This window comes from Pteropus medius, unplaced genomic scaffold (genome assembly GCF_902729225.1).
Source record: "Pteropus medius unplaced genomic scaffold, Ma_sr-lr_union100, whole genome shotgun sequence".
NCBI classification, from domain to species: domain Eukaryota; kingdom Metazoa; phylum Chordata; class Mammalia; order Chiroptera; family Pteropodidae; genus Pteropus; species Pteropus medius.
The window spans coordinates 13,304,165-13,330,471 of record NW_024349519.1 but is presented as its reverse complement, the minus strand read 5'-3'; the positions used below and the strand labels follow the sequence as shown (position 1 = coordinate 13,330,471).

At 36.0% G+C, this 26,307-nt stretch overlaps 1 protein-coding gene across 1 annotated transcript in view; it reads right to left on the bottom strand.

The window, feature by feature from the left end:
* ITPR2 (inositol 1,4,5-trisphosphate receptor type 2) overlaps positions 1 to 26,307 on the bottom strand; it is a 421,207-nt gene that overhangs the window by 219,126 nt on the left and 175,774 nt on the right. Inside the window, exons 27-32 of the mRNA XM_039882456.1 lie at positions 13,792 to 13,881; positions 13,549 to 13,674; positions 10,685 to 10,807; positions 9,891 to 10,091; positions 7,755 to 8,006; positions 5,018 to 5,143 (exon numbers count right to left, since the gene is read on the bottom strand). Of these exons, the coding sequence (XP_039738390.1) occupies positions 5,018 to 5,143; positions 7,755 to 8,006; positions 9,891 to 10,091; positions 10,685 to 10,807; positions 13,549 to 13,674; positions 13,792 to 13,881 (918 nt within the window). The remainder of the gene's footprint in view (positions 1 to 5,017; positions 5,144 to 7,754; positions 8,007 to 9,890; positions 10,092 to 10,684; positions 10,808 to 13,548; positions 13,675 to 13,791; positions 13,882 to 26,307) is intronic.

Genomic DNA, 26,307 nt, shown 5'->3' with positions numbered 1-26,307 from the left:
CAAGCTTCAATCAGCCTGGTATTAAAGTTAGGAGAGTGGATGAGATCAGCAAGGAAGTGATTATAGATAGAGAAGGGAGCAAGCTTAAGGTTTGAGCTTGTACATTCCACTATTAGAAGCTGGAAAAGTTCAGAGAAATCAGCAAACTGAGGAGTGGCCAATGAGATGGGAGGCCAACAGAGCAGGACTGATATTCTGGGGGTCAAGTGAAGAAGTGTTTCAAGAAGGAACTGATCGATTATGATAAACGCTGCCAATGATTTGAAGAGCAGAAAGTATGATGCAGAACAGGGACAAATTAATCATCAGTCAAGAGCCAAACAAATGTTCATTCCATGTGGGCACCATAGTATAATTCAGCATGAAAGTTGAGGAGAAAAACAATTATACCTGAGGGAAATGTGCTACACAAAGAATAGCTTTATAAAATACTTTATACTCTTCACTTCCCTGCACTGCTAACTAAAAAGTCCATATAAAAGAAGTCCGTAAAGTGAGACTTTTCAATGGTTCATTCCACTTAAGAAAGTCAAGAATATTATAGAATCAAATCATCAAGCAAAAAATATCTATTCAATCCTATCAAATTAAAGAACTTTGAAAGTACGTTTCAAAGCACATATAAAGTTTGTCTTTATTCCCACTTTCTATGATTCGGTAAGCTAAGTAAAGGGAGAGAATTGCTCAAGTAATCTGTTTGATAATGAAATACTCTGATTTGTCCTGTTAAGCAGTGACTGATGGGACAATGACATGATACTGTGTTAGGTGTGCCTCTAAGTTATTTCTTGATTTAATTTCATTTTGCAAATACATCATGTAGAGCACTGTTGGCCATTACAGAATCTTGAAATTGATAGTAAAATTGGGAACATCTTCAAAAGAAAAACGTATAGCCTGAGACTAACATTGACCATAGTCTACCTCCCTCCCTGTACTTTCTAATACGACTCAAACCCCCTGACTCTGCAAAAACAATCAGTTACAGAGGAAAGCAAAAGCATTTCTGCCCTATAAACACCAATTTTAGCTGCATTGGAACATAGATCAAAGTGGGCTGTTGTTAAATGCTCAGAAAGATAGTGGAACAACTTTTCATGGGTCTAATAGCTTTGCTGCCTGACTAAATCTGGTATATTTGCAGGACGTGGATACAATCTCTGTCAGGAAATTAGAATAGAGTAAGTATGTGAAACAATCTAGCACCAGTTTATTAAAAAGTCTTTCAGAAGGATTTTCTTATATGGGTCTTAACAAGATAAAAGACAAGAGGGTGCAAACAGGAAAATAAAAAATACCAATTAAGGTGACTCTTTAAAGAGCAAACAAAACCTGGTAGTGCTGACTCCAGGAAACCAGAGAGGAAAGGTGGAAGGTGGTATGAGTGCCACTACATATTAATACTTTAGTTGCATTTTAAATAAGACTGTTCTCCGAACTTCAACTAAAATAATCATCTGCCTTCTGACCAGACTCTGTCTGAAGCACTGGGGTCCATCTCAAATGTCAAATGTATAAAATAATAATAATAATAATAATAATAATAATAATAATAAAAAAGACAAATTAGAGAGAACCCAAAAGTACACTGAAAACAACAATGACCCCAGAAACCATATCAGATGAGGAACCACTGAAAGACATGGAAAAAATAATGAGAGACATGAGAGCTGTCACTAATATATTTGAGAAGCTATTATGGGAAAAGTACTGAATTGGGCTGCAGCAGACTTCCCAGCTCTGTTACTAGCTAGGCAAGTCACCTTATGCTAGCAAATAATCTCTCTGCAACTCAGGGGCAAATTTGAAGTCGAACTAGATGATCTTAAGTTTCTTTAAGTTGTATAATTTTATCATTTCAAAGTAAATCACCACAGAGGAAACTATGTTGCTTATAGGAAACACCTACATCTTTGCTGAACTAACTCATTCTACATAGCTGGACAAGGAAGAAACAGGTAAAATTATACTACATAAAAATTTGGTTCAATAAAAGAGCTGTTAACAATTAAAACTGTGTAATAACGAAATCAGTTGTCTCAAAAAATAGTGAGATCATTGTTAATGGAAATAGACAGGCATGTGCTGAAGACTGTGAAATATATGACTGCTAGTCTCTTCCAACTCTAAGATCCTATGATTCTTTAGGTCCAATTTACTAAATACCTTTCCTCCAGATTACCTTCAGCATTTCTCACTGATGTGAATCAGTTGTTCCAGGATTTCATATCTTTGCTGTAACATTTGAATTGAGTCCATTTCTATGTCAAGTCACTGTTGTGCTTGTCTAGCCTCATGGACATGGTTTCTGGCTCTTGTCTAGGTTGGATGGTCTTCCTTTTGGTTATCCTCACCATGATTATTTGGTACACATCTTGAGAAAGCTTTCTGAAATTGCTTTAAAGGCTACATAACCTTGTGATAATATCAGTAATGTTTCCATGATGTGGATGAAATGACGATGTTACCAACTTTCTTACTAAGTGCCAAGCATGTGCTAAAGCGTCATATGCATTATCTCATTGAATCCTCCCGGTAACCCTATGAGGGACGTGTTATTATTGTATTCATTTTACAAATAAGGAAGCTCAGAGTCAGAGGAGTAAGTTCCTTGCCCAAGATCACTGAGCTAGTAAGAGACAGAATCTGGACTTGAACTCTGGCCTGGCTAATGCCTCTAAAATGCCTACTCTTCTTAACTACCATGCCCTACTATAGTGGTTATCAAAGTGTGGTCCCTGGACCAGCAGCTTCAGCATCACCTGGGAAGTCATTAAAAATGGAAAGTCCCATATCTATTGAATCAGAAACTCTAGGGGTGGGGCCTAATAATCCATGTTTTAACAAACCCTCTTGATAATTCTGATGCTCCTTTAAGTTTGAGAACCACCTCTCTATTCAACTGAAAATTTGCCTAGAAGACCACATTCTACTTATTTAACCACATTTTTTATATTTAAATTTGAAGCATGTGGTAGCTCCTTAATCTTTCTTCTAGGAGAGAAAGACAAATCTTAGATATGGAAAAATCAGATTTCCTATCCCTTTCCTGAAACAGAAAGTCTGATTCCTTGTCATTCTTGGTGAAGGGAGAGGAGAGCTGCTCCTTTCAAATATAAATAAGAGGTAAACAACAAGGAAAGAAAAAATGCTTTATGCAGTACAGCTAAGCTGTTGTGGTTAGACATAATGAGTGAACAAACTAAGATCCTAAAGTTCCTCTAGAGTTTTTATATAATAAATAATATTGTCTACTTAATCAAAACAGTTAAAATAACACTCCTTTCAACATGCATACTTTTTTAGAAAAAGAATATATATATCTTACTTAGCCTTATGAACCTATCAATTGAAAGAGTGTTTCAACGGTAGCATAATCAGTGGCAGTTATCATCAGCTTTCTTTGGTTCAAAAATAAAAAATCCTTTTAACTTTGCAGCTCATGCTTCCTAGAATGTGACCTTGTTCTTTTTCAAGCTTATCTTTAGTCCATAGCACTGTGCGACTCTGCAAATCAGTCCATAATCTCTTTAATATCTTCCTGCACGTGCAATTTTAAAGCTCAGTCATCAGCATATAAACCATCCTTTACTTCAAGGTCTCTGGAGATACTCATAGCCGATCAGGTACAAGGGCTTTCACAAAGTCAAAGGCGGGGTGGGGGGTGGAATACTAGTGGTATGTAAAACCTGTGTAAACAGGATGATTTCTCCACAGGTGCAAGTTTACCTGAGAAAGGTAATGAGTGCCTTTTCGTTCTATAGAAACGAAGTAGAATAGGAACTGCCTTACTTGATTCGTCCTTGGAAATAGCAGAGCTTGCTCATGCTACACCACACCAAAGGTAAAATAGGCATATTTCACCTGCAAGCCTTGAAATAAAAGAGTTCCTGGACCAGAATAATACCTGATTTATTTTATTATACAAGATTTCTCTCAGTTGATGTTTTATTATATCCCCTTTGTCTTCCCTCCTTCCCAAAAGGGTTGTATGAGGCGGTAAGCTAATGGATAATAGTCAGCATTCATTTTTATAAGACACTGAAAAAACAGACCTCACTAAACCCTCTCCTCCAAATATATGTAAATGAGGCCTATGTAAATCCACCGGCACTCAGGAATGTAGGAAACAGGAGGACTGTCACAGGCCACCAAAAGTCATAATGAGTCTGAGGAGTTATCTATATACTATCTTCTATTACCAAAACTCTTATTTGAACATCATGTCTCATAACTTTAAAGAGAAAGCCAGAGAAGATCCAAAAGAATACTAAAATAATAACCCTGGACATTATGATAATTTAGCATATAAAAAGAAAGAGATAAGTGTTATCTATCAAAAAAATTCCTTCCTTCTTTCCTTTACTCATTCATTTACTTAAGATTAATGAAGTAAAACATATGCTTGACAGTATCTAGAAAAGGCCAAACAGTTTCGCATGTCCTCCCCGATACTCCCCAAAAAAGCCAAACAAGAAGAAATGTACTCAAAGTTAAAAGCAGAATATATTTTGACTGGCCTGAGTAAAAACACTAGGTGATTCAATTCCTAGAGCACATTTCCAAAGAAGACTCTGAACAGGCAACAGAGAGCACTGCTAAGTCCTGAATAGTTAGGTCAAGTACCTATCTTTCCAAAAGCAGTAGGCAAGACTTCTTGAGATCTTTTCCAACTTTGATTTGTAATTGCATTTATGATAGGAGGGAGAATACAAACTGACCTCTGACAAATGTCTTCTCTAAACAATGTAAAAAGGCCACTAAAATTCCATTTAATAATAGACCAACATAGTCAGTTGTAAAAGTTAAAATGAACCACTTTGTTGCTATATGAACTGTACTGGGTATTTTGTGTATATTAACTCATTCATAACTTTTTTAATATAATGGATTACATCTAAAGGTAATAGATTTAATTCTAAGTTTTTATCCAGATACTTGAAGCTGTTTAGTGAAAATATATGTTGAAAAGCTTATTAAACATGAAGTAGTATGTAATGGTCAAAGTGTAACTTACCCTTGCCATATCCACCAAGAAGTTCTCAAATAATTTCCAGATGTGGTTACTTGTGTAAATTTCTTTCATTTCCACTTCAGTGTCAACATAACAGTGATTAACGAAATTCACATATGCAATTTTAACCTGTACACGTTTCAAATGCAAAAGAGAGTTTTCTTTATTCATTTTCAAACATCAATTATGAAAGGTTAAATAAAATCTGTGTTAGTTCCTACAGTAGATTAAGCATGTTTTCTGTCTACCCTGAAAGTATTCCCACTTTCTGTCTTTCACTAAGACACTTTATCCCGTCCCTTGACCCAGGGTGAGCACGTGACCTGGTATTCAATTCTTCTGAGCCCAATGACTGGTGTGAGAATGTGCACGTCACATAAACTAAGTCTATCATATTTGAGACACTAGATGTCAAACTCCCCTTTCCCTCATCCCTCTCCCCTCTCCCTCTTCCTTCTTCTGCTGTCTGTCCCTTCCTCCTCCCTCCTCTCCTCTTCTCTGTTTGTCATAGTTCTTTTCTTTTTCTTCTTCACTTCTCTTTCCCCTCTCCACTCCCCCTCTCCCCTTGACTTTCTTTCCTCTCATTGCTAAAGTGGTGCAAGGTAAAACTGAACTCCAAGAAGCCATCTCCTTTAAATGTGTGAAGGAAAATTATGCTCAGAAGAAGAAAATAAGGCAAAACCACAAAGGAAAAGGGAACAAGAGATGGAAAGAATTCTGACACTGTTTGAAGCTCTTGATCCATCTGAACAACTATCCTTCAAATTCCCAAATACGGGAGCCAATTAAATTCCCTTTTTTAAATTTAAACTAGTTTGTTAGATTTCTGCAACCTGCAACCAAGAGAGTTCTAATATAATGTTTAAATGTGTCGACTAAATTATTGCCATTCAAAAATATTTAAATTACTATTTCTGAGAAGCATGTTTATAGTTTACCAAAAAAAAAAAAAAAGTATTATTTTAAGATGTAGTAAAATTCCTTTCCAGATTTAGCAAAATTCCACATAAAGGACTGAGATGAGTTTCACCCACGTATACCATTTCTAAACTGTGTATGGGCAGTAGTTTTTAGTCTTCATTTTCTTTACTTTCTTTTTATTGAAAATGTGATGAAAGTTTTATAACATTCTCTCCCGAAAAAACGCGTATATATGTAAGAAATCATATAAACAATTTCAGGGGATTCATGGAATCCAAGGTAGAACCACAAGTAATACAGGGTCAGCTTTCATGTCCTTAGTGCTTATTACTACTTGACTGAGGTCTAATACAAACCTTTAGTGACAGGGTGCCTGTGTCAAGGACTGACCATAGGGTAAGGTGACGTCAGAGCCATTCTGTGAATTATCATTATCATCTTGACAGAAGCTAATATTTATTCATCGTCTGCTACATGTCAAACACCTTCAGCATTTTATATGTAATATCTTACTTAATTTCATCCTCCAAGAATCCTATCAGGTCCATACTATAATTATTTCACTATAAAATTGTGACAATTGAAGATGAGAAAGGTTAATAACCTGTTTGCAGTTTGTCACACAGCTAAGAAGTAGTGGGTCCAGGTTTCCGACTCATTTTTTTAATTCATTTGTTCATTCATGCAAAACATATTTATTAAGTGTAGGCTCAGGCTCAGACACTATAACAGTAAATTAGAAACAGATCTTGTTCTCACCCTCATTGAGTGTCTAATCTTGGTAGAGGATGTGAGGGCTACAGATATTTATTAACTAATAAAATGCAAATGTCAAATTTTAAATTATAAACTCTATTGCAGGAGGCTAGGGAAGTCTTCCTTGAAAGGATAATGCCTGAATCAAGGTCTGAGAATGAAGATGAGTGAAGCAGATGTACACAAGAGGTAAGAGTGGTATTGTCAGAGAGAACTGCACATGGGAATAAGCATGGTCAGACTCAAGACCTCAAATAAAAACAGAAACCATGGATTTAATCACTATGCTATGCTTCTTTTCTTTGCCATCTTTCAAACCAACAAAGTCATAAAGTACCCCTGTTTTGAGGTGTCAATAATTCCACAAAATTACACTTTCAAGGTCATCACTACATCAGACTATTTGGAAGTCAGGAAGTTAATCTAACCTGAAAACTTTTTACGTTACCGTGATTTAAAATGTTTGGATTTATATCATATTCAGCATATTGCACATTTATGAACTTTGCAACAGTACACAACAGAGGAAAAGAAAGACATCAGTACAATGTGCATTCCTGGAAACCTCATTAATCCTATTAGCAGATGAGCAGTTTGTAATGAGTTTTTTTCCTGCCATCAGAGCCAAACTAGGACAGAGGGTAAAAGATGATGTCTGAATAAAGCAAAGTAAACCTACAGAGTCGTATAGATGATCCTTTCCTTTCCTATCAATCACTGTGAATTATTTACAAAACGTTTTTTTACATTCTCAAGAATATTCTAGAAGTTACAAGTAAATTTTTCAGTTTGTTCACATTGCCGCAGTTAGAAATCAGAGACTCCTGTAGTAGCTTCCAATGCCTATACTTTAAAAAGATTTATAGTCTTTCATAGCTTCTTATAGAACTAAAAAAGTAAACTTTTTAATGTTCTTTTTAAATTTTCATAATTATATAACTAAGCACAATTCTCTGACTAAATATACTATCTCATTATAAATAGCAGTACGGGAACTTCTGGCACTTACGCACTTCAAAAATTATTTTCAATTCTATAGCTCCTAAGTGTTTGCCAGGCTTACCTCAGGGATGCAGTCATCATGCGTCACCACCCTCACTATGTCGTCCAGGGGCAGAAGGGAATTGCACTTGATTTCAGTGTAGACGTTTTTCCCCTCTGTACACGCGGCCAGCAACTCCACAAGGGTGATGTGGTAGGCTAGAGGACCACTCTCATCCCCCCGGTCTCTCTCTGAACACATCATTTGGAGAAGGATGGGAAATGATGCTCTATCATTGTAAAATATCAGCACATCTTCACCCCCGTTTATCAACTGAAATGATAATAAGAGAGTCTATATAGCAGTCCAAATACCCTTGCAGTTATTGCCAAAGGCTTCTTCTATCTGGAAACGTGTATGTCTTTGTAAAAATGAGAGATAATATTGCAAAAGGAGAACCTATACCAAGGGAGGATGGTAAAAAGATTCTAGTCACGTGCTAAGTGATTAATTATGAATGCTGTCAAAACCAGTAGGGGAGATACAGGAATGGCAGATGGGGGCAAGAATTAAATGACATTAATGATAGTAAATTGTTCATCAGTGAGTTACCCACTGAAATTAAACCTGCAAAATATTCAAATAAACTTATTTCCCTCTGCTTCAAATGCAAGACTCTACTGCCAAAGCATGAGAAATCTCATAAATCTAATTTTACTAAAGCAGAATAAAGTATCCCCATCCCTTGCAACAGTGACAAAATAAGTAAGCAAGTACATTGAGCCAAACGCAACTCTATAAAACTCTGGAAATTCCATATGTCATAAGCATCAGTAAAAGCAGAGAGATGAGAAATAAAGAGAAAAAAGAAGACTTTGAAAAAGAGAGAAAGAAACAAAACAAATATGCTTTTAGGACACAAATTTTCCTTCCTATTTTGTTTATATATTCTAACCCCAATGTGAGATATTTTGGTGGGTAACACAGCTAATATAATTTTTTTGTTTTATTTAAATTCATAGCATATTTAAATTGATTAAGAATTATTTGGCTTAGTTTGAAAGTTTTGTTGAAGATGATGTATATGTGCCAAAAACATGTGTTATATCTTTACACAATATAATATTACAAATACTTCTTTACACATAGGAACACTTCACCTCCTAAGTGTCATACAACTGACTTAAGTATTTGCTGCTTTCCCACGGTAATTCTTTCCTTTATAATCAGAATACAAAATCAAATTGATTCCCACACATTTCTAGGCAATGAAGAACTAGTGTGAATGTAAATGTAGATAAGAAAAAGGTAACTTTTACAAGTGAAAATGTTCATTATAATGTTTAAGAACAAAAATTTATGTTAAAAATTCAAAGCTTTATGCTGGATTAATTTTAACATTTCTGTGAGGAAGAAGGGCTCACATTACATGAATATAGAAATCACCCTCATTCCCAAATTTAAATTATATATCGGGAAAATCCCCCAAAACAATATAATCTACTACATAACTGTTAGCTATATTTGAAAGCTGCCTTAATTCATACAATCCTTTAGAAAAACATTCGGTCACAGAGCAATGATTTAACCCAATGGGCTCAAAGAGCTTTCAGCTTTCCACCATATCACATGGTTCTCAGTGAGTAACTTACTCATTTCATAAATCACACAATGAAAATGACAAAATAAATTAAGTACTTCATTCATTTGTTTTTCTTAAATTTTTAACTTACTCTAAACAGCTAAGTTTTCACGTGTAATAAATCACTGATGAATACTTTCTATTAATTAGTTTCATTCCCTTTAAAGAACTCTGCAAACAGTAGCAGAGAGCACCCATTCTATACTGCAGGAACAGAGTAAAAAGGCACTGGAAAAGCATAGTTTAATCCATTTTTGTTATGTGTTAAAAACTTAGAAGTATAAAATTTTCTCATTCTCATTCTAAATAATCTGCAACATTTCATAGGATCTTAATCATCATTTAAAGTACACAAATTCATTAAGGATCAAAAATAAAAGTACACTCATAGAAAATTATAAAATCAACTTATGTTACTTCACTAGACTTAAGCAAAATATATGCTTAAGTAGTCATGATTAAACTATTTTCCAAATATACGTCGCTGCATTTTCTTTGACTCTAAGTTAACAGAAAACACTTATTTGAGCATGTTGTTTGTGTGAAGCTGACAAAATGACAAACCGAGAACCTACCTCTGTCATTACCATATCCTGGCATTTCTTCACATATTTACCATCTGCTTTTACAATCGTTTGCAAAAACCTCAGGTACTCCACGTGGCGACCGTGTGTCTCAATGCAGTGCACGAAATGCTGCACAACTCTCTCGCTGATTTCATTGCACAGATGGTAATTGTTCATGAAGATGTGCCGCATGGTTTCTGCTTCAAGGAGCTGAACAGAGAGGAACGCGCCCTTGTAATTCTGACAAGATCAGTTTTCTAAGCTACAGTACTTAGACTAATTTCCCTGCTTGTGATCAGTTTTATATGTTATGCAAAACCATGAATGCAATGAGATCATTCGCCACTAAAAGAAAACTGAGCTCACAAAGAAATTTAGTTGGGAAAAGGTACTTATTATCATAAAGATCAACATGTTGGCAACAGTATTCTTGAGATTAATTTAATTATCTGTTATTCAAAGTTAGCTCTTCCATAGTACCCGCTTATACATATTTTACCGAGCAAACTCCACCTTCGAGTTTTCCGTACTCATGGCACTGCAGAGTTAGTCCTTTGTTCTACCACACCATTTTCCTAACATTAAACTATACACAAATAAATGAAATGGTTATTTGCAGGTAATTTTTCCCAAGTCTCTTTAAATGTTTCTTTAATAGAAATAATATTCACTTTGAGGGAGGAAGCCCCTATAAGGAAAAAAAATGAGGTGATGAAGATTCATAAAATTCTATTCAGCAATGCTGCTAAAATTAATTTGATGGACACTTTACTGTAAATATAAGAAGTCACTAAAATACTTACCCCAGGAGTTAAAAACAAATTCAGATGTTTATGAAGGAGAACTTGATTCTGTGGGTTTCCCCGACAGAAATTCTGCAGGAATGTATGGGCCAGGTTCATTACTTCATTCATCTTTTCATCATTCTGTAAGTTAAAGAGAGGCACGTGATACAGAGAAACAAACATAGCACTGCAAAAGTATTCTCAAAAAATAATGTTTGGGGGCATGTGTACTTTTTCTCTGCCTGCCACTGTTTTACATTCTCCTTTCTCTGTGCCCTTTCTGTTTCTATGACTCTCCCAGTTCCAGTTACCCCCACAGAACACCCCCTACCACCAGTTTTAGATGTTTCTTGCCTCTTTATTCCTCCTCCTATTATCAGTTCTGCTCCACTCTCAATTCTGTCTTTCACGATCTTTCTTTCTCCCCAACTTTTCTGCTTATCCACTTCATTTTCCCATCTCTGTACGTATCTGCCTCTTCCTCCCCTGCCTCTGCCTCAAACCCCTCGGTCCTCCTTCTCTCTCTCTCTCTGGCCCCATTCTCTCTGTTTCTCCACCCTTCTCTGCTGCCATCCCTCTCATTCCTCCCTTTCTTGGATTTCCATTGGATTTCCACTCTTTCCTGGTGTTTCTAGGTATCTGGGTCTTCTCAGGGTTTTTTGCTTATTTGTTTTACTTTGCTTCTCCTCTTTCCCCACTTTCTATATAACCCCTCTTTCTCAAACTTCTCCCTTTCCACTGTTTCTCCCAGCATCTCTTCCTCCTCTTCTTGTCCCTTCTATTCCGCTCCTGCTCCTGTTCCCTTGTCCTCCTGTCTTCCCCTTATTCTCTTTCTTTTCCTCACTCACTTTTCCTCTCATCCCCTACCCTGTAAATTTCTCTATATTTTTTCTGACCTTATATCTGTCCTCTCCTCTCCCTTCTCTGCCCATTCTTTGCTATTGATTTGGTCTCCAATTTCCACATCTTTCTTTTCCTTTTTCCCTTTGCTTTCTCTCCTAATCTTTTCCCCCTCTTTTTTTTTTTTGTCCCCCTTTCTTAGCACATGTACTTTTAGGTTGCTTTCCTTATTCACTGCCATTTTCCAAAGTTCCATAATACTATCATTTGCTTATAGGACTCTCATTAAGAAACTTGAATCTCAAAGTTTACAAAGAATGCAAAGTTCTCTTCTTAAAAATGGTCTTTTAACAATATCACTGAAACTATCTAAACTTTGCCTGACTAGTTCATTTTCCTATTTGTCATGTGGTTCGTGTCAGAGATGCAAACTGGACTCATGTTTTAATTAGTAGTTTATATTAAATAATTTTAATGCTTTCTTTTTTCCTAATCTAAGAGTCTATAGTTTATGCCATTTATAGTTAAACAAACAGCCTAAGATCATTAATAGAAACATTTCCTCATATTTAAAATGGGATGAATAAGACTAATAATAAGTAAAAACTCCATTCCTAATTTTAAAATAGGAAAATTTTTACTTCAAAATCTACTAACACTTTCCTTTACTTATATAATCCAGGAATAGTAAAAAGACATAAGAAACTTCAGCCACAGGAATACCCAATTCCCGCTGAAAAGCTGAACAGTACAGAAGAACTCCCAGAGGGGAGGCGCCTCTATGAACTAAGAGGCCTGGCATGGCACACTGGTGTTCAAGAGAGATAAAAAGGGCATCCACCCTGGGGGTGTCAGAGCCTGAATGGGGTGCAGAGGGCACTCATGTGGAAGAATGAGCAGCGGCAGCGATGACAGATCAGTTATTATAGAGTAGTCATAAATCAGTGATTATATGTGCACACATGCACATATTCCCTAGCTTTGTCTATTTATAGGGACTGGAGGGGCAAAACCCCAGTAGCAATAAGAACACTTAGTTCTCAGAACTTTGCTTCTAAATACCATTCTCTCCGGAAGAGAACTGGGGCTACTTAAAGAAATGGCTCATTCCAGAGTTGGAGCAAGAAGAATGAAAGGAGAGCGTGGAACATTTCAATGCGCAAAAGAGCAAGGAACTACTTATGAGAACAAGTCACAGGACAGAGAAGCTAGTTTGAAAGGGCTCCATTGGCCAAATCTGGAACAATCTGAGAATCAAAATAATAATGATAGAAACCTAGTAGAATCTATTGACTAAAATGAGTGTCCACAAGTCCATAATGATAAAAATAAATAAATGAATACATTGAAAATTTGATGAAGAATGGGCTATTTACCTAGTTTCAAAGAACCTCTCCACAAAATTCTTATTAATTATAAAAGAAAAATGAGTACTTCACAAGGGAGAATCCTGGCAGACACCAGGATTCTGATCACCTTAGTTAAGTGATCAGAGTGAACATCATTGGTAATGAGACAAATCAAAATTGTGTGCCGCCCATAAAATAGTGGGAAGAATTTAGCGTCATTTCTGTTACATTCCTGCCAAAAATGCATAACTGAATCTAATCACGAGGAAATATCAGATGACTCAGATTAAGAGACAGTCTTCCAAGTAGCTGGTCTGTCTCCAAAAGTTTCGATGTCATGAAAGTTCAAGAATGAGGAGATTTAAATAGACATGACAACAAAACAGCACCTGTTTCTTAGTAGATCTCCTTGTCAAACAGGACACGATTGGGATAATGGGAGAAATGTGAATGGCTTGTGAGAATTAAGTGGCAGTAAATTGTCATATACTCTTTCCCGATTTGGAAGGTTGTCATGTAGTATGTAGAAAAGGGTCCTGATTTGTAGAAAATAAGACACTAACTGGCTCATGGGTGATGAGGCATCAGATTGGATGCTTACTTTCAAAGAGTTCGAGGGAAAAAACTCATTGTAATTTTGCTATATGTTTGAAATTAGATCAAAATAAAAATAAATTTTAAGGAAGAACTAACCTTTTCATAGGGTATCTGCAGAAGATCCAACACCACTGAATGAGCTCCCATATTTTTCAGTAATCGTTGATGTTGATTCCGACACTTTTTATTCTGTATACACAGTTTACTTAGCCTAATCAAAATCTTCAAAAAGAAGAAAAGCAGTAAATGTAACAAATATAACATTAAATATAACACACATGCCAAAATTCTTTGCCATGCAAATATAAAACCATATAAAAATATTTTACTTCCACTGACCTCCTTTACAATCCGGTAGTTATTGCTCTTATTGCTGTCAATCTGCGGTTTCTTTGTCCCGTCCTGCACCGGACTTAAAATGTTTGATTCCTAAAATAAATACAAATATGTATTTTTATGCCTTATATAGCATTGTAATAAATTTACTTTGTAATAAGTAATACACACATTTTAAAACTATTTTGTAATAAATTTATTATTCGACTTAAGTATTTCCTTTGTACTTTTTTATCCAATAAAAAAATTCTCTGGCTTGTATGAGTCATGCAAATTACCACTTCCTAATAATGAGCAAATTACAAGATAAATGTCATTAATAGTAATTCATGGGCTAAGGTAAAAAGGAAAAGCTATTACACATCAGTGCATTTTCTTATGGTAAACATATCAGACATATCATGGCTTTATATTGCCTATAGAAGAAAGAATAGTAAAAACCCAGAGCACAAAAGGTATAATTATATCATCAGGAATGAACTTCAGGAAAAAAAAGAATGAAGAAGACTATCATAACAACTAAAAAACATTTCGGAAATGGTAGGAAAGAACACCTTAACCCAAGAATTCTCTGCCAGGTTACCATGACATCCTTAAAGACTAATGACGTGAGGCCAACCAAGCATGTACAAAAGCATGAAAATAAAAGAAAGGAAATAAAATTTAAATTAAAAATAATATTTTAAATTACTAAATTGATGAAGCGGATTAAGAGAACCTGAAACACGAAAAATATTCCATTATATCAACCAATATCCATAGCATATAATAAAAACAAATATAGAGCGCACATATTTTAATTAACTATTGCAGTCACCATATGAAAATAATACACCAGTCACAAACAACTTAATTCATGAACATTTATTAAGAGTTAATACACACCTGGTACTAGACAAGGTGAATGGATCTAAAAGAAATAAAAGATATGGCCCTTCTCATAAGAAAATTACAGCCTACCTAAGAAAATAGGGAGAAAGATAAAAATAAAGATTTGTACTGAGAATTCACTAGTCAGAGAGAGAGAGGGAGACTCGCTATAGCTTTAGACAGCATTATGAAGGAAGTCAAGTTTAAGGCAAGGTCTGGAAAGGTAAAAACTAGTTAAGCATGAGAGACATGTAGGAGGGCAAGGGGACATTTGTCAGGTGAAGAAGTCACCTTAAATAAAGAACAAGCATAACAGTGTAGAAAGTGGCAAGAACTGACAGTGCATGTTGTAAGAGAGTGGGAAATTGAGTCAAGTGAGCCCTGATTACTTCCCTGATTTACAATATGTACAAAATTGCAATTGGGATAAATGTCAAGTTCAGCTTGGGTCAAAAAAAACACCATTTACTCCTGACTATATTGATGGTGCTTGGCTCTCTCAGTTAAAGGGGATCCAAATCTAACCTCGGGAAAAAAAGTAACAAAAATATATGAACCCAGTTGATATTATTTCATTTATCCCAATCTGTTATTTCTATTGTGTTCTGTGACAAATTACAAAATTACTATAAACCAAGAAAGAAAGAAAAAATACTATCCTTGCTAGTCAAAAAATTTGGATGAAATATTTCAAGCAAGAAAGCGACTGACTGATCAGTGTTGAGCCTTCACCACTCCTCAATAAGCTTTGCATTCCCTTTTTGCTTCTCTCCATTGTCTAAGACAGAGACTCCCAATCTGACCTCTACCTTAGCAAGTAACCTCTTCTCCCACTTTACTGAACATATGGAAAGTCCCCTACATGAAATTTCTCTTTTCCACCTGAAAATTTCCAGTGTCATCCACAAAACTGTCTATTTTCCCACTGTGTCTCAGAAAAAAAGGTTTGATGTATGGATTTTTAAAATTCCATTTTGCCTGCCTCTTCTCCCTGCTCATCCCTGTTTCTAAGTGCATGGGCAGCTTTTACCCTCTACTCTTTCCATTCTCTTTAAAATATGGCCAAGTTGGGGCTTACCAAGCACTTTCAGTATTCTTGCCCATCCTGGGAAGTAGTCTCACATCTCAGATTATTGTTCCCACTAAATTTCTCAAAAAAAAAACAAAAAACAATCTACCACACATTGTGCTAAAATTGCTTTACATGCCAATGACTCATAATCACCAAAACTTTCTTTAGCATTTTATTCTGTGATTCACTACCATTTTCTTTAAACCCCACTCTTTCAGTTTCATTGTGACCTGATACTCTTTCGAGATTACCTTCTTACCTTGTCGCTTTCACTCAAGAGAATTGGAACTGCAAAAAGTAAAAGGTATAAACACTAAAATCATTCAAAATGTTACTGTTAGAATCCAGGGTTGTGTCATCTATCTATCCTAATAAACTCTAAGAGGAAAATGAAAGCAGTTGAAATGCACCCAAGGTAAATAAAAGAGAAAAAAAATGCAAAATATTGTGTGTAAGACAATTAACACTAAGTAAATCCTAAAAAGTTGTAGAATAAAATTAAAAACTGTATGTGTAAGTGAAGTCAGTGTAGAAGAGGGAAGGAGCCTGAGTGCTAATATGAATGAAAACTATTTAGATGGAAAGAGACTGGAGGTGAGAGAATGAGACAAACAGGGTTTCTATTTGATAGCAATAGTAATTTATTAATGAGAAGTAGAAATTGCAAAAGCAAGAAATAAAATTAAATTTCCTTTCCTGTTCACAGAAGTTGAGATTGAATTTTTAAAAGACCATATTCTTTTTTTTTTCTGTAAGAGAAGAAATATTAAACAAACAAAAAACCCCAAGTTTGTACTACAAAGCCGGATTAGGATAATATCAAATCCAAAGATTGGCAAAGGAAATCTTTCTGATATATGTCAACTTTTAAAGAATCAGTTTAAAATAAAGGCAAAACTTTGGCAGATATATTTAAGTCTACTTTTTAAACAATAACTTGAAGAAAAAGCAACTTGAAGAAAAAGTCTTGTTTTAAGAAAAGTAATCTCAGGCAAAACATACTACATTATGAAAAGCTCTTTAGTACAGCCCAAGGGAAGATATAGACAATGTTAACCTCTGTAAGTATGGGAATTATGAAGAATAATTATTTTAATTTAAAAGTGCCAGCAGTCATCAAAAGGCAACATTGGAGGCAACATTGGAGAATTCAATAAAAAGCCCCTTTTAATTTCAGAAACTAATTCAATGTAATTAAACTAAACAAAAATATTAACCAATAGAACATCTGGATGATTGTAAAAGCAGCGATCAGGGGAATTTAAGAAATATGTAAACTATATAACTACCGTTAGTTCTCTTTTTCTTATTTTAATACCAAAATGCTCCAAGTGAAGGTGTTCCAAGAGTTTTCCTATAGAAAGAGCGAAAATTGGTTATATTTTTTATACCCTATACAACTTTGGTCCTAGGTCAGTGGCCAAATCTATAAAGCTCTAGCTTTATTCTAATGAAAAAATATTAGTAAGGCGCAAAATGTAGAGTGTAACTTTATGCAGTGTCCCAAAGTTGAGAAGGCTTAAAAAAAAATGTATAACAGAACAGTGCCATGCTTATAGTAGATATCCAAATTATACTTTGGAGAACAGTGATGAAGAATAAAGATGGCAGTCCAAAAGTACTTGCACTTGATTGTAGTGGCTTCCTATCATCTAGAAGAGTTTAAATTTATTACTTCTAATGGAATATTTAAAAACTGCTTAGTTAATTGATTTTATAGAAGCAGCTAGATTTTTAATCGCATAATATATACTGTATCATAAAACAGTAAATTCAGAAACAACATAGCAAGAATAGTCTAGAAGGGTCTAGAAATTTCCAAAAGGGTCTAGAAATTGGGAGCACAGCAGGGTTCTAAATAGAGACTCAAATAGAGAATATCTAAATAAATACTGGTACTGAATACAGTTTCCCTCCAAAAGTTATCTTGCATCAGGCAAGGAAACTCTTTTACATAAAGAACAAAACTGATACAAAAAAGTAATATTGTACAAACTATATGGTGAACTAAATATTGGCACCAATTAGTGGGGATCTTTCTCCTTCATTTAAACAAGAGCAATTATGCTTTAAAAAAATTTTTTTTCCAAATCCTACAATGTAGAACTGCCTGCACCTGCAACTGCATGATTACAATAATTCATTGCATGTCTGTCTTTGTCCCCACCCTGCACTGAAGTTAAAGGACGTCCTTCCTCAGCAATGTCATCAAGTCAGCAAGACTGCAGAGCATTCTGCTCACCATCTGTATCCCTAGCCTCTCTTTCTGTAACCAGTATTCAACTGAATCAGTGGCATCATTTACCAAGTTATCCACCTCCCAACTTCAGAGGTCAAAGGCCTTCCTTTTCCCTTCCCACCTCCCTCCAAAACATATATCTGAATATATATGTATATATATCTATATAAACATATATATGAATATATATATTCAGGCTTTTATACTTTACTGACCAATCAGATTATCATTTAGTTGAAGCTCTTCATAGTAACTGTCACCTCCTTCAGACAATTGAATGACAACCTCACTGTGGGATGGCACAGGCATTTCTCCACTGCCATCTAAGAGTAACATATACTAGTCATTTAGAAAATATCTAGGGAGTTGCAGAATTCCCTAAAATTGCCCTAGATCTTATCTGACCTTGCGATGTAAAGCTAATTTGGACCATCATGGGGTCATGGTTGACAGTCTCCGCTTCCCTGGTTGGCACCTAAGGCTGCTTGAAGACTTGGCCCAGTTTGTGGAAGAAGTTGTGTCCGTCATTATTGGTGGATAACCTCCCTCCAGACTTTGCTCAGCTCAGGCCCAAATCCCTTCCCTTCCAGAGGGTAAATACATATTCCTGACTTTACTCCAAAACTGTTTTCCTTTCGCTTTGTCCCAAGACAAATACAATATTGTTATTTTCTGACCCATTTGATGTCATGTGGATTAGTATTTGATAATGTTTAATCAGAGATCCTAGAAAACATCCCAAATATCCTTGACTACCTATATCTATGATGAAGAAGGTAACAAAAATCTATGTGCCACTGAACTGCATTCTATTTGCTTAGAGAAATACTGGGAAAAACAAAGAATGTACTGATGATAGGCATGTTTGATGTAAACGAATAGCTGTTTTCATGAGAATGCAACAGAATCCCATTATAACACAGCAATGTACAATACTTTTTATATGATATTTTTTAGAATACTTTATTTATATGGCATAATATACGTATATAATACTTTTTTATATAACCCTTGCCGCTATTATATAAAATGTAGTAAGGATAGGCAACCGTTTAGTTAGCAGGGTGACCTTGAATAACAAAGCACTATACAGGAAACGGAAACATTTGTGACACAGCAGAGCCTGTAGAGACTGTCTGGTACCTGCTATGTGACATGAAGGAAGCTCCCCAGTTGCAGTCACATTACAGTGCAGCCTGATATGGCTACAAGGAGGGGGTTATGTGCATAGAATGTGAAAGGAAATAATCAGAATTTTCTTTAGACTCACTTGTTAGCAAGGAATCATTACAGAAATGTTCATGCCTGTCCAAATGACACATACTTATTCTGATTTGAATGAATCAACTTCTATAATTTCCTTGTAAGCCACTTGCTGAGGTAAAGAAACCATACAGAAACTTTAATCCTTACTTACAACTTATATTAAATTAAGAACAAATATCAAAGTGAAAAAAACAAGTCAAGATATCAACTGTAACTGTCCTTTATAACATGAAGGGAAATACTAAGTTTATGCTAAAACAGTATTAATTTAAAAGTAGGCCAGAAGACAAAAGGGAAAATTTTTCTTATAGCAGAAGTAATTCAAAGAAACAAATTCAGGACATATAAGTTTTACATATAAGAATTTGCATTACAACCAGATAGAATCATGATGTATAAAGTAGCATTTGGCTCAAAACCAAAAATTAGTTTTCAGATGTATGTTTCTGAAAGAATTTATTAAATGATACTCATCTGGCAATCACCTTCAGGAACATTAGCTCAGACTTAAGGGACAGGAATATGTAATGTTAGATAAATAAAGTAAACATACAATGAGGTCCGGGCCAAAAATAGAAAACGTAGACAATAAAACAAATCCATAGAAAGAAAACTCAAAAAAGCAATCTCCAAAATTAATGAGTAAAAGTTCGTGCAATTACCAGTGTCCTTCACTGATAAGATCATGTAGAGTCTGTCTAAAACACATGGACTTTTCTCCACCAAGCCATGAAGGTCAGACATTCTACCAGTTACTTTTATCAAAAGTCAGTCAATCTCAAGTTTTGCTGAAGAAAAAAAGTTTGTGTAAAACTATTTTCCTGCTGTGCAGAATCAAAGTACTAACACTTGGAAAAGCACGATTTTCTTTCAAGATATCCTTCTAGAAGGATCTGCCTCCTTGCCAGCTCGCTTTATCAAAGAAAAAAGATCAGATGTGCTAAGTAAAGAATGAAAACTAGTTTTTGCTTTTATATTGGAATGGAATGTGGAGGTAACAGAAAAACCATCAGACAAGGAAGGTATGCCTAGAGAGAAATGGAGAACAAGCAATGGAGGGGAAGGAAAGAGAGGGAGGGAGAGAAGAAAGGAAGGAATTAAATTCATTCTCTCACTAAGATAAATCTGCAAACTACAATCCAAATACCTATGATAAAAGTTAATGTTAAGAAAGAAAACACAAAAACTCAATAATGAGATTATATCATTCCCAGTGAAATGTAAAAAATCAAAAAATCTGAAAGGATTTTTAAACATAAGTATGTATAAAATAATTAGAAATAAAGCGAGAAATAACATCTCTCTACAGAGGTGGACCCCCCTGTCGTTGCCACATGCTCAGGATTACTCCACAGCATCACTCAGTATGGATAAGGGATAGCTTTATTGGGAAAAGGGAAACTACAAGCCAAGCTTCAGTAAGAGAAAAGAAAGCATGTGTCCCCCATCTTTCCATCATCCCATAGAGAGGTTCTGGGTACTCCACTGAACATGAGGATGAGTGTCTAGATTTCCGAGTGACCATCTCCACTCCCTATCTCATAGTAATTTCTTACAGGCCACATTTGACAGAAACCTATCAATCAAGGTATACACAAACTTCCTGGGTACCAGGCAGTCCAGATTTAGGGGGGGCCTGTTGTTTATAGGAATTGATCAAGCATATCAGCTATGGGGCCCACAAAAATTAGACTGCTCCTGCTGAGAGGCAGAAGCCACAGGTCCCATGGGAACACAAATTAAGGTACAGCCTCTGAGTAGAGAAAACAACCACCCTACCTCCACCCAACCCCACTCCGGCAAACAGTCTGGCCAGCTTATTGTCCAAACAACCCAGAGTGAGCCCCCAGGGATGTTTTTCAGTTAACTCTGTCCCTCATATAATAAATACATCCACTAAAATAACAAAAATTATGAAGTAAAAACAGGCAAATATGATTCTAGAATGCATGGATATGACAGAACCAATTAGAAACCCTGAAAAATGAAAATATAGTCTTCAAAGTAAAAACTCAATAGATGGTTTAAACATCAGATTTTAGATCAGTGAGGGTATAAGTTGTTTTTGTTCGTTTGTTTTTTGGTTTTTTTTTAAGAAGTAGGCAACCATATCTAGGCAATCACCTTGATAGATGTAGAGATATATAGAGATATACAGATATAGACACACAATCATTAGGAAGAAAAATTAACAACACAAATAAATAACATGAGTGGGAACTTCTCTCAGAAGCACTGTGATGCCCAAGTGACCTGCTTCTTAACCCTTAATAAAGAGGTGGATGAATATAAAGGGCAATCCTGACTTAACCCACTCAGATATGGTTTCCTGTGTTAATCCCTCTTTCCTATATTTAGAAGTCAACATGTATTTGAATGTGATGAATTAGTAATGCTACTGATGTTGCCAACTTGTTATACTCTAGCCTTTAAGCTTTCAGCAATGCCCTAGAAGATAAGTTTAATAATTGGAAACACTATACTGTACAATAGGTAATAAAGCTTATAGATGCAGTGGGCTTACTGGATGACCAAATCAATCCCGTCATCTTCCCTATTTATAAAAGATCAACTACAATAATGGGATAATTTTGGATCATATGCTGATATTTGTTAGTAGACGAATTATAAATTCACATTTATTGCCCAAAGTAAACAGAACTTACCACTGAGGGAAAAAAAAACTTTTATATTATTGGAGACACCTTTTACTAATAAAATGAAGAACCATGTTAGTGTTATCTGGTCTTCTGCTCTCTAAGCAGGCACGAAGTTAGACCATTATGAGCTGGTTTAAAACAATGCCAATCATCCTGTGTTTAGAGCCTTTGTAAAGATTTACTAAACACAAAGGATTATTATCTCTACTGGCCGGCTAGATTGTATGCTGCCTGCTACTGGCTGTTTCCATTGATTTTGTGATATATTTCATCCTGTTTACAATATATTGTCTCTATCTTTGGCCGTTGGTTCATTGCATAATATAGATCATTAGGCTATGTACAAGTTTGTGACTTTGTAGTTTCTTTTTTCTCCTTATATTAATCTACTACAAATGTACCATTTTCCTAGCTTCTCAATCCACCTATTTGTATGCATTTCTACAGCTATTTCTCTAGTTTATGCTCATATAACTTCACAACTGAATTTGGGCAAGAGGCTTCTAATTGGTCCCCACCTTTAGTTTCCTGTTCTGCTGAACCACTCTGAATTCTGAGAGACTATTTTCCAAGAAAGTATACTTATCCCCCTCCCCAAGAATCTTCAAAGGCTCCCAAATCCCAGCCACTTCAAATACAAACCATTTATTCTGACTGAACTCTCCATTTTCTGTACCACATAGTTCAGTATTGAATCAGACCTCTGTCATACTGTTTTATAGGTGTCCATTCTGTGTGTTCATTCTTTAAGGGCAAGAGCCATATCTTGAATATTAGATTTGAATCTAGGTATCAAGCTTTAAGAAAGAAAATGAGAAATTCAGGTATGTACAAAGGCAAATAAGCATGATGGTGAATGGACTGAAATTATGCTTTAAGCAGAATGTTTAAAAGAATGAGTTTGCACTGGAGAAAAATGACAGCAATTAAATGGAAGAGGTTCAGATAAGGCCCACATTGCCGCAAATCTCGTGTCAGTAAACAGACATTAAAAGGATAAATATATGGGTTCAAAATAAAGAATTCCCCACTGTTAAGAACCGTCGAACAGAATATGATAAAGTATGCAGAGAAACTTCTATGAGTGTACAGCATCTAAAAGTCATAGAAACATATTTAAAATATCTCCTTTTAGTAAAGAGAAGGAAGCACACGAAGGCCAGAAACCATAAAATTACATCAAAATTTTCAAGCAGTAATCAAGCACTGGATTTACTGTTGACCTTGAGGGCATCAGTCTGTACCTGATAATTAGGATACTGAGTTTTAATATGTCTCACATATGCACATGAAAGAAAGGAAACAAAGCTTGGTTCCCAAGCAAGAGAGAAGGTCTGATCAGAGACCCTGTGATAGAACTAGGAATACCTAAAGGAGATGCCCACAGTGATAAACCAGGGAAAGATGTGGTCCACAGAAGAGCAAAGGGGTACCTGTCTTGGCCTTGGCTTGGTCAAAACCAAAGAAAAAAAATGAGGAGGGCAACTCTCTTGAGCTCTTGCATACAAAGACAAGCCCACTTTCACTAAAGATTGGAGGTAGAATTCCCACTAATAAAGGAGTCCTAAAAGTCTCAAGCCAAAAACTTTGTTTAATATCATTACAAAATGTAGTATTTCAAAGTGTCTCACAGAGGCAAATGAAATCTTCTCTGGATTAAACATAAGCCTCAGAGGAATTCCACAGATAAAGTTCCAAAGAATCTAAATTGATAAAAAATTTTTAAATTACTAAATACGTACGTAAACACATTCCCAAGGCCTTCTGCAAGAATAGTGAATTTAAAACTGCCAATAGCCCTCCTATTACAAAACAACGAGAACCTAGATATGGAAACCTATTTTAAGTACATTTCTCAACTTACAGAAAACAAAGGTGACTCCAAAAGACCCCATCCACCATCTATAAAGGAAAAAAAGGAACCTGAAACCAGACCAGACAGCTCCAAGCTTCAAGAAAACTTGTCAGGTTTCCCTGAAAGCAAATGTCAATTCTACTAGCTCTGCAACCCAGAGGCTAAGTCAACTCTGAGCAAGTGTTAGTTAAGTCTGGCGAGCTCAACCCTATCCTCCACACTTCAGACGTGGTCTCAGGCTAACAGCGCCCCCTGGCCACAGGCCGAGGCAATCACAAATACTACAAGGAGGAAAACATGCCGGATTTCAACCTCCAGGTCTGAAGTCGAAAAAACATGAGCTAAACATCTACACTCAAAAGATTAGAGCAGCTGTACTCATAATGGTGAGAATCGAAAGCAACCAAGATGTCCTTCAATATACATGACATTTGTCACAACCCATAGTACAACACAAAAAGTGAAATCTAAAGTGAACTATATACTTTAATAATACTGTATCAATATTGGCTCAGCAATACTAACAAATGTACCACACTAATGCAATATGTTAATAATAGAGAGAAATAAGGAGAAGAGTTAATTTATGAGAAAGCTCTGTATTTTCTGCATAATTTTTTTCTAAATCTAAAAGTGCTCTAAAAATAGTCTATTTTAAAAAAGATATGAGCAAATAATCAAAGATGACCAAAAATATAATGAAACAGCAACATGAATGAGAACCAAAAGAAACTCCCAACTAGTTCAGATCCTGGAATTATTACATACAGGCTATAAAATAGCCATATGGGATCACAAAAATAGCAAGCAACAAAAGATGATCAAAAATAACCAAATAGATATGAAAAAAAATCTAATTTCAGGTATGAAAAATGGCTGGAATTAAAATGTCAGTAGGTAAATTGGCAATAAGTCATACCTGAAGAGATTCAGGTGAGTCTAAAGAAATTATTCAACTCCAGCACAAAGTCCCAAGTATAGGAAATAAAAAAAGAAAACTACTAAATCTGGAAGCAATAATAAAGTTTAACATACATTTAAGTAGAGTTTTAGATTTAAACCAAGACCATGTTCGACAGACAGCAAACATCTCAACAACAGCAACAGAAGCCAGAAGACACTGAACAATATAATCAGAAGTGAGAGAAACTAACTCTCGACTGATAAAAGTATTTTGTTCCCAGAAAAATAATAAAGTTAAATTTATAGGCATCTAATAAAATAGCCTTAAAACATATAAAATAAAAATTAAGGAGAGGAGGCAAGATGGCATAGATGGTAGAGGTTTTCTACACCTCCTCTCACAATCATACCAGAGTTATGACGAATTCATGGACCAAACAGCAAGCAGAGTCACCTAGGGTCTAGATAAATAGAAGCCCTACAACTGAGAGAGAAATAAAAAAATCACCCTGCAACAGTAGGAGGTAGGAGGGGCGGAGATGCATGCTGCTGGATCCCACACAGGTGAGTGAGACAAGGCTAGGCAGCTGCAGCCGGCAGGTGCAGATGCTCTTATTAACTTGGCCACAATTGGACTTTCACGGTGATGATCTCTCGCTCTGAGGACCAGCACCAGGTCAGCTGCTCGGGGGGCACTAGGGACTTACAGAGGGACACAGAGTTGTCCTGTGTCGGAACAAGGGCCAGAGGTGAGGCCTTCTCCTGGGCTGAAGTGCTAGCAGCATCCTCTGTTGGGCCTCTCCCCTCGTAGCATGCAGACATAGACACAGCCATAGCTGAGATATCATCAAATTGAGTATCAGAGGTTGCTCCGCCCAGAGGATTCTCTGAAACTCCACCTCTCCCAACTTGCAGTTTTACCCAAGCCACGTACAGTGAGTGGTGTCCTCGGCATGCCCTGTGATCCTTGCTGAGCAGCTCTAAATCCCACACTGGTATAACCTGGTCTTGGTTTCTGATGTGGCCTCTTGAGGCAACCATAAGCACAGCACCTGTGAATTGCTTGCTGAATCTTAACATGTGGCCCCAGAGGGGTACAGGCTGGGGCTAAACTTGGCCTGCAGCTGAACCCCTCTCAGGACTGTGACATTGGATACCTACTACACAAAGCCACATTAATAAGACCCAGAGACTCAGGAACTTTGCTTAGTATATAGAAACAAACAGAGAAAGGCAGCCAAAATGGGAAGACAATGAAGCATGTCCCATATGAAAGAACAAAACAGAACTACAGGAAAAATAGAGTCAAGAAATCTAACAGATACAGAGTTCAAAACACTGGTCATAAGGCTGCTCAATGAACTTAGGGGAAGAGTAGATGAACTCAGCGAGAACTTTAACAAGAAATAAAAAACATAAAAATGGAGATGGAAATTATAAAACGGATCCAGTCAGAAATGAAGAATACAATTTCTGAGATGAAGAGGGAATCAATAGAGAGGAGGAAGTGGAGGAGTGAATCACCAATATAGAGGATGGAGTGGTGGAGGACAGCCAATCAGAAAAGCAACAAGGAAAAAGAATCCAAAATACCAAAGATAATATAAGGAGTCCATGGGATAACATCAAACCTAACAGTATTCGCATTATGTGG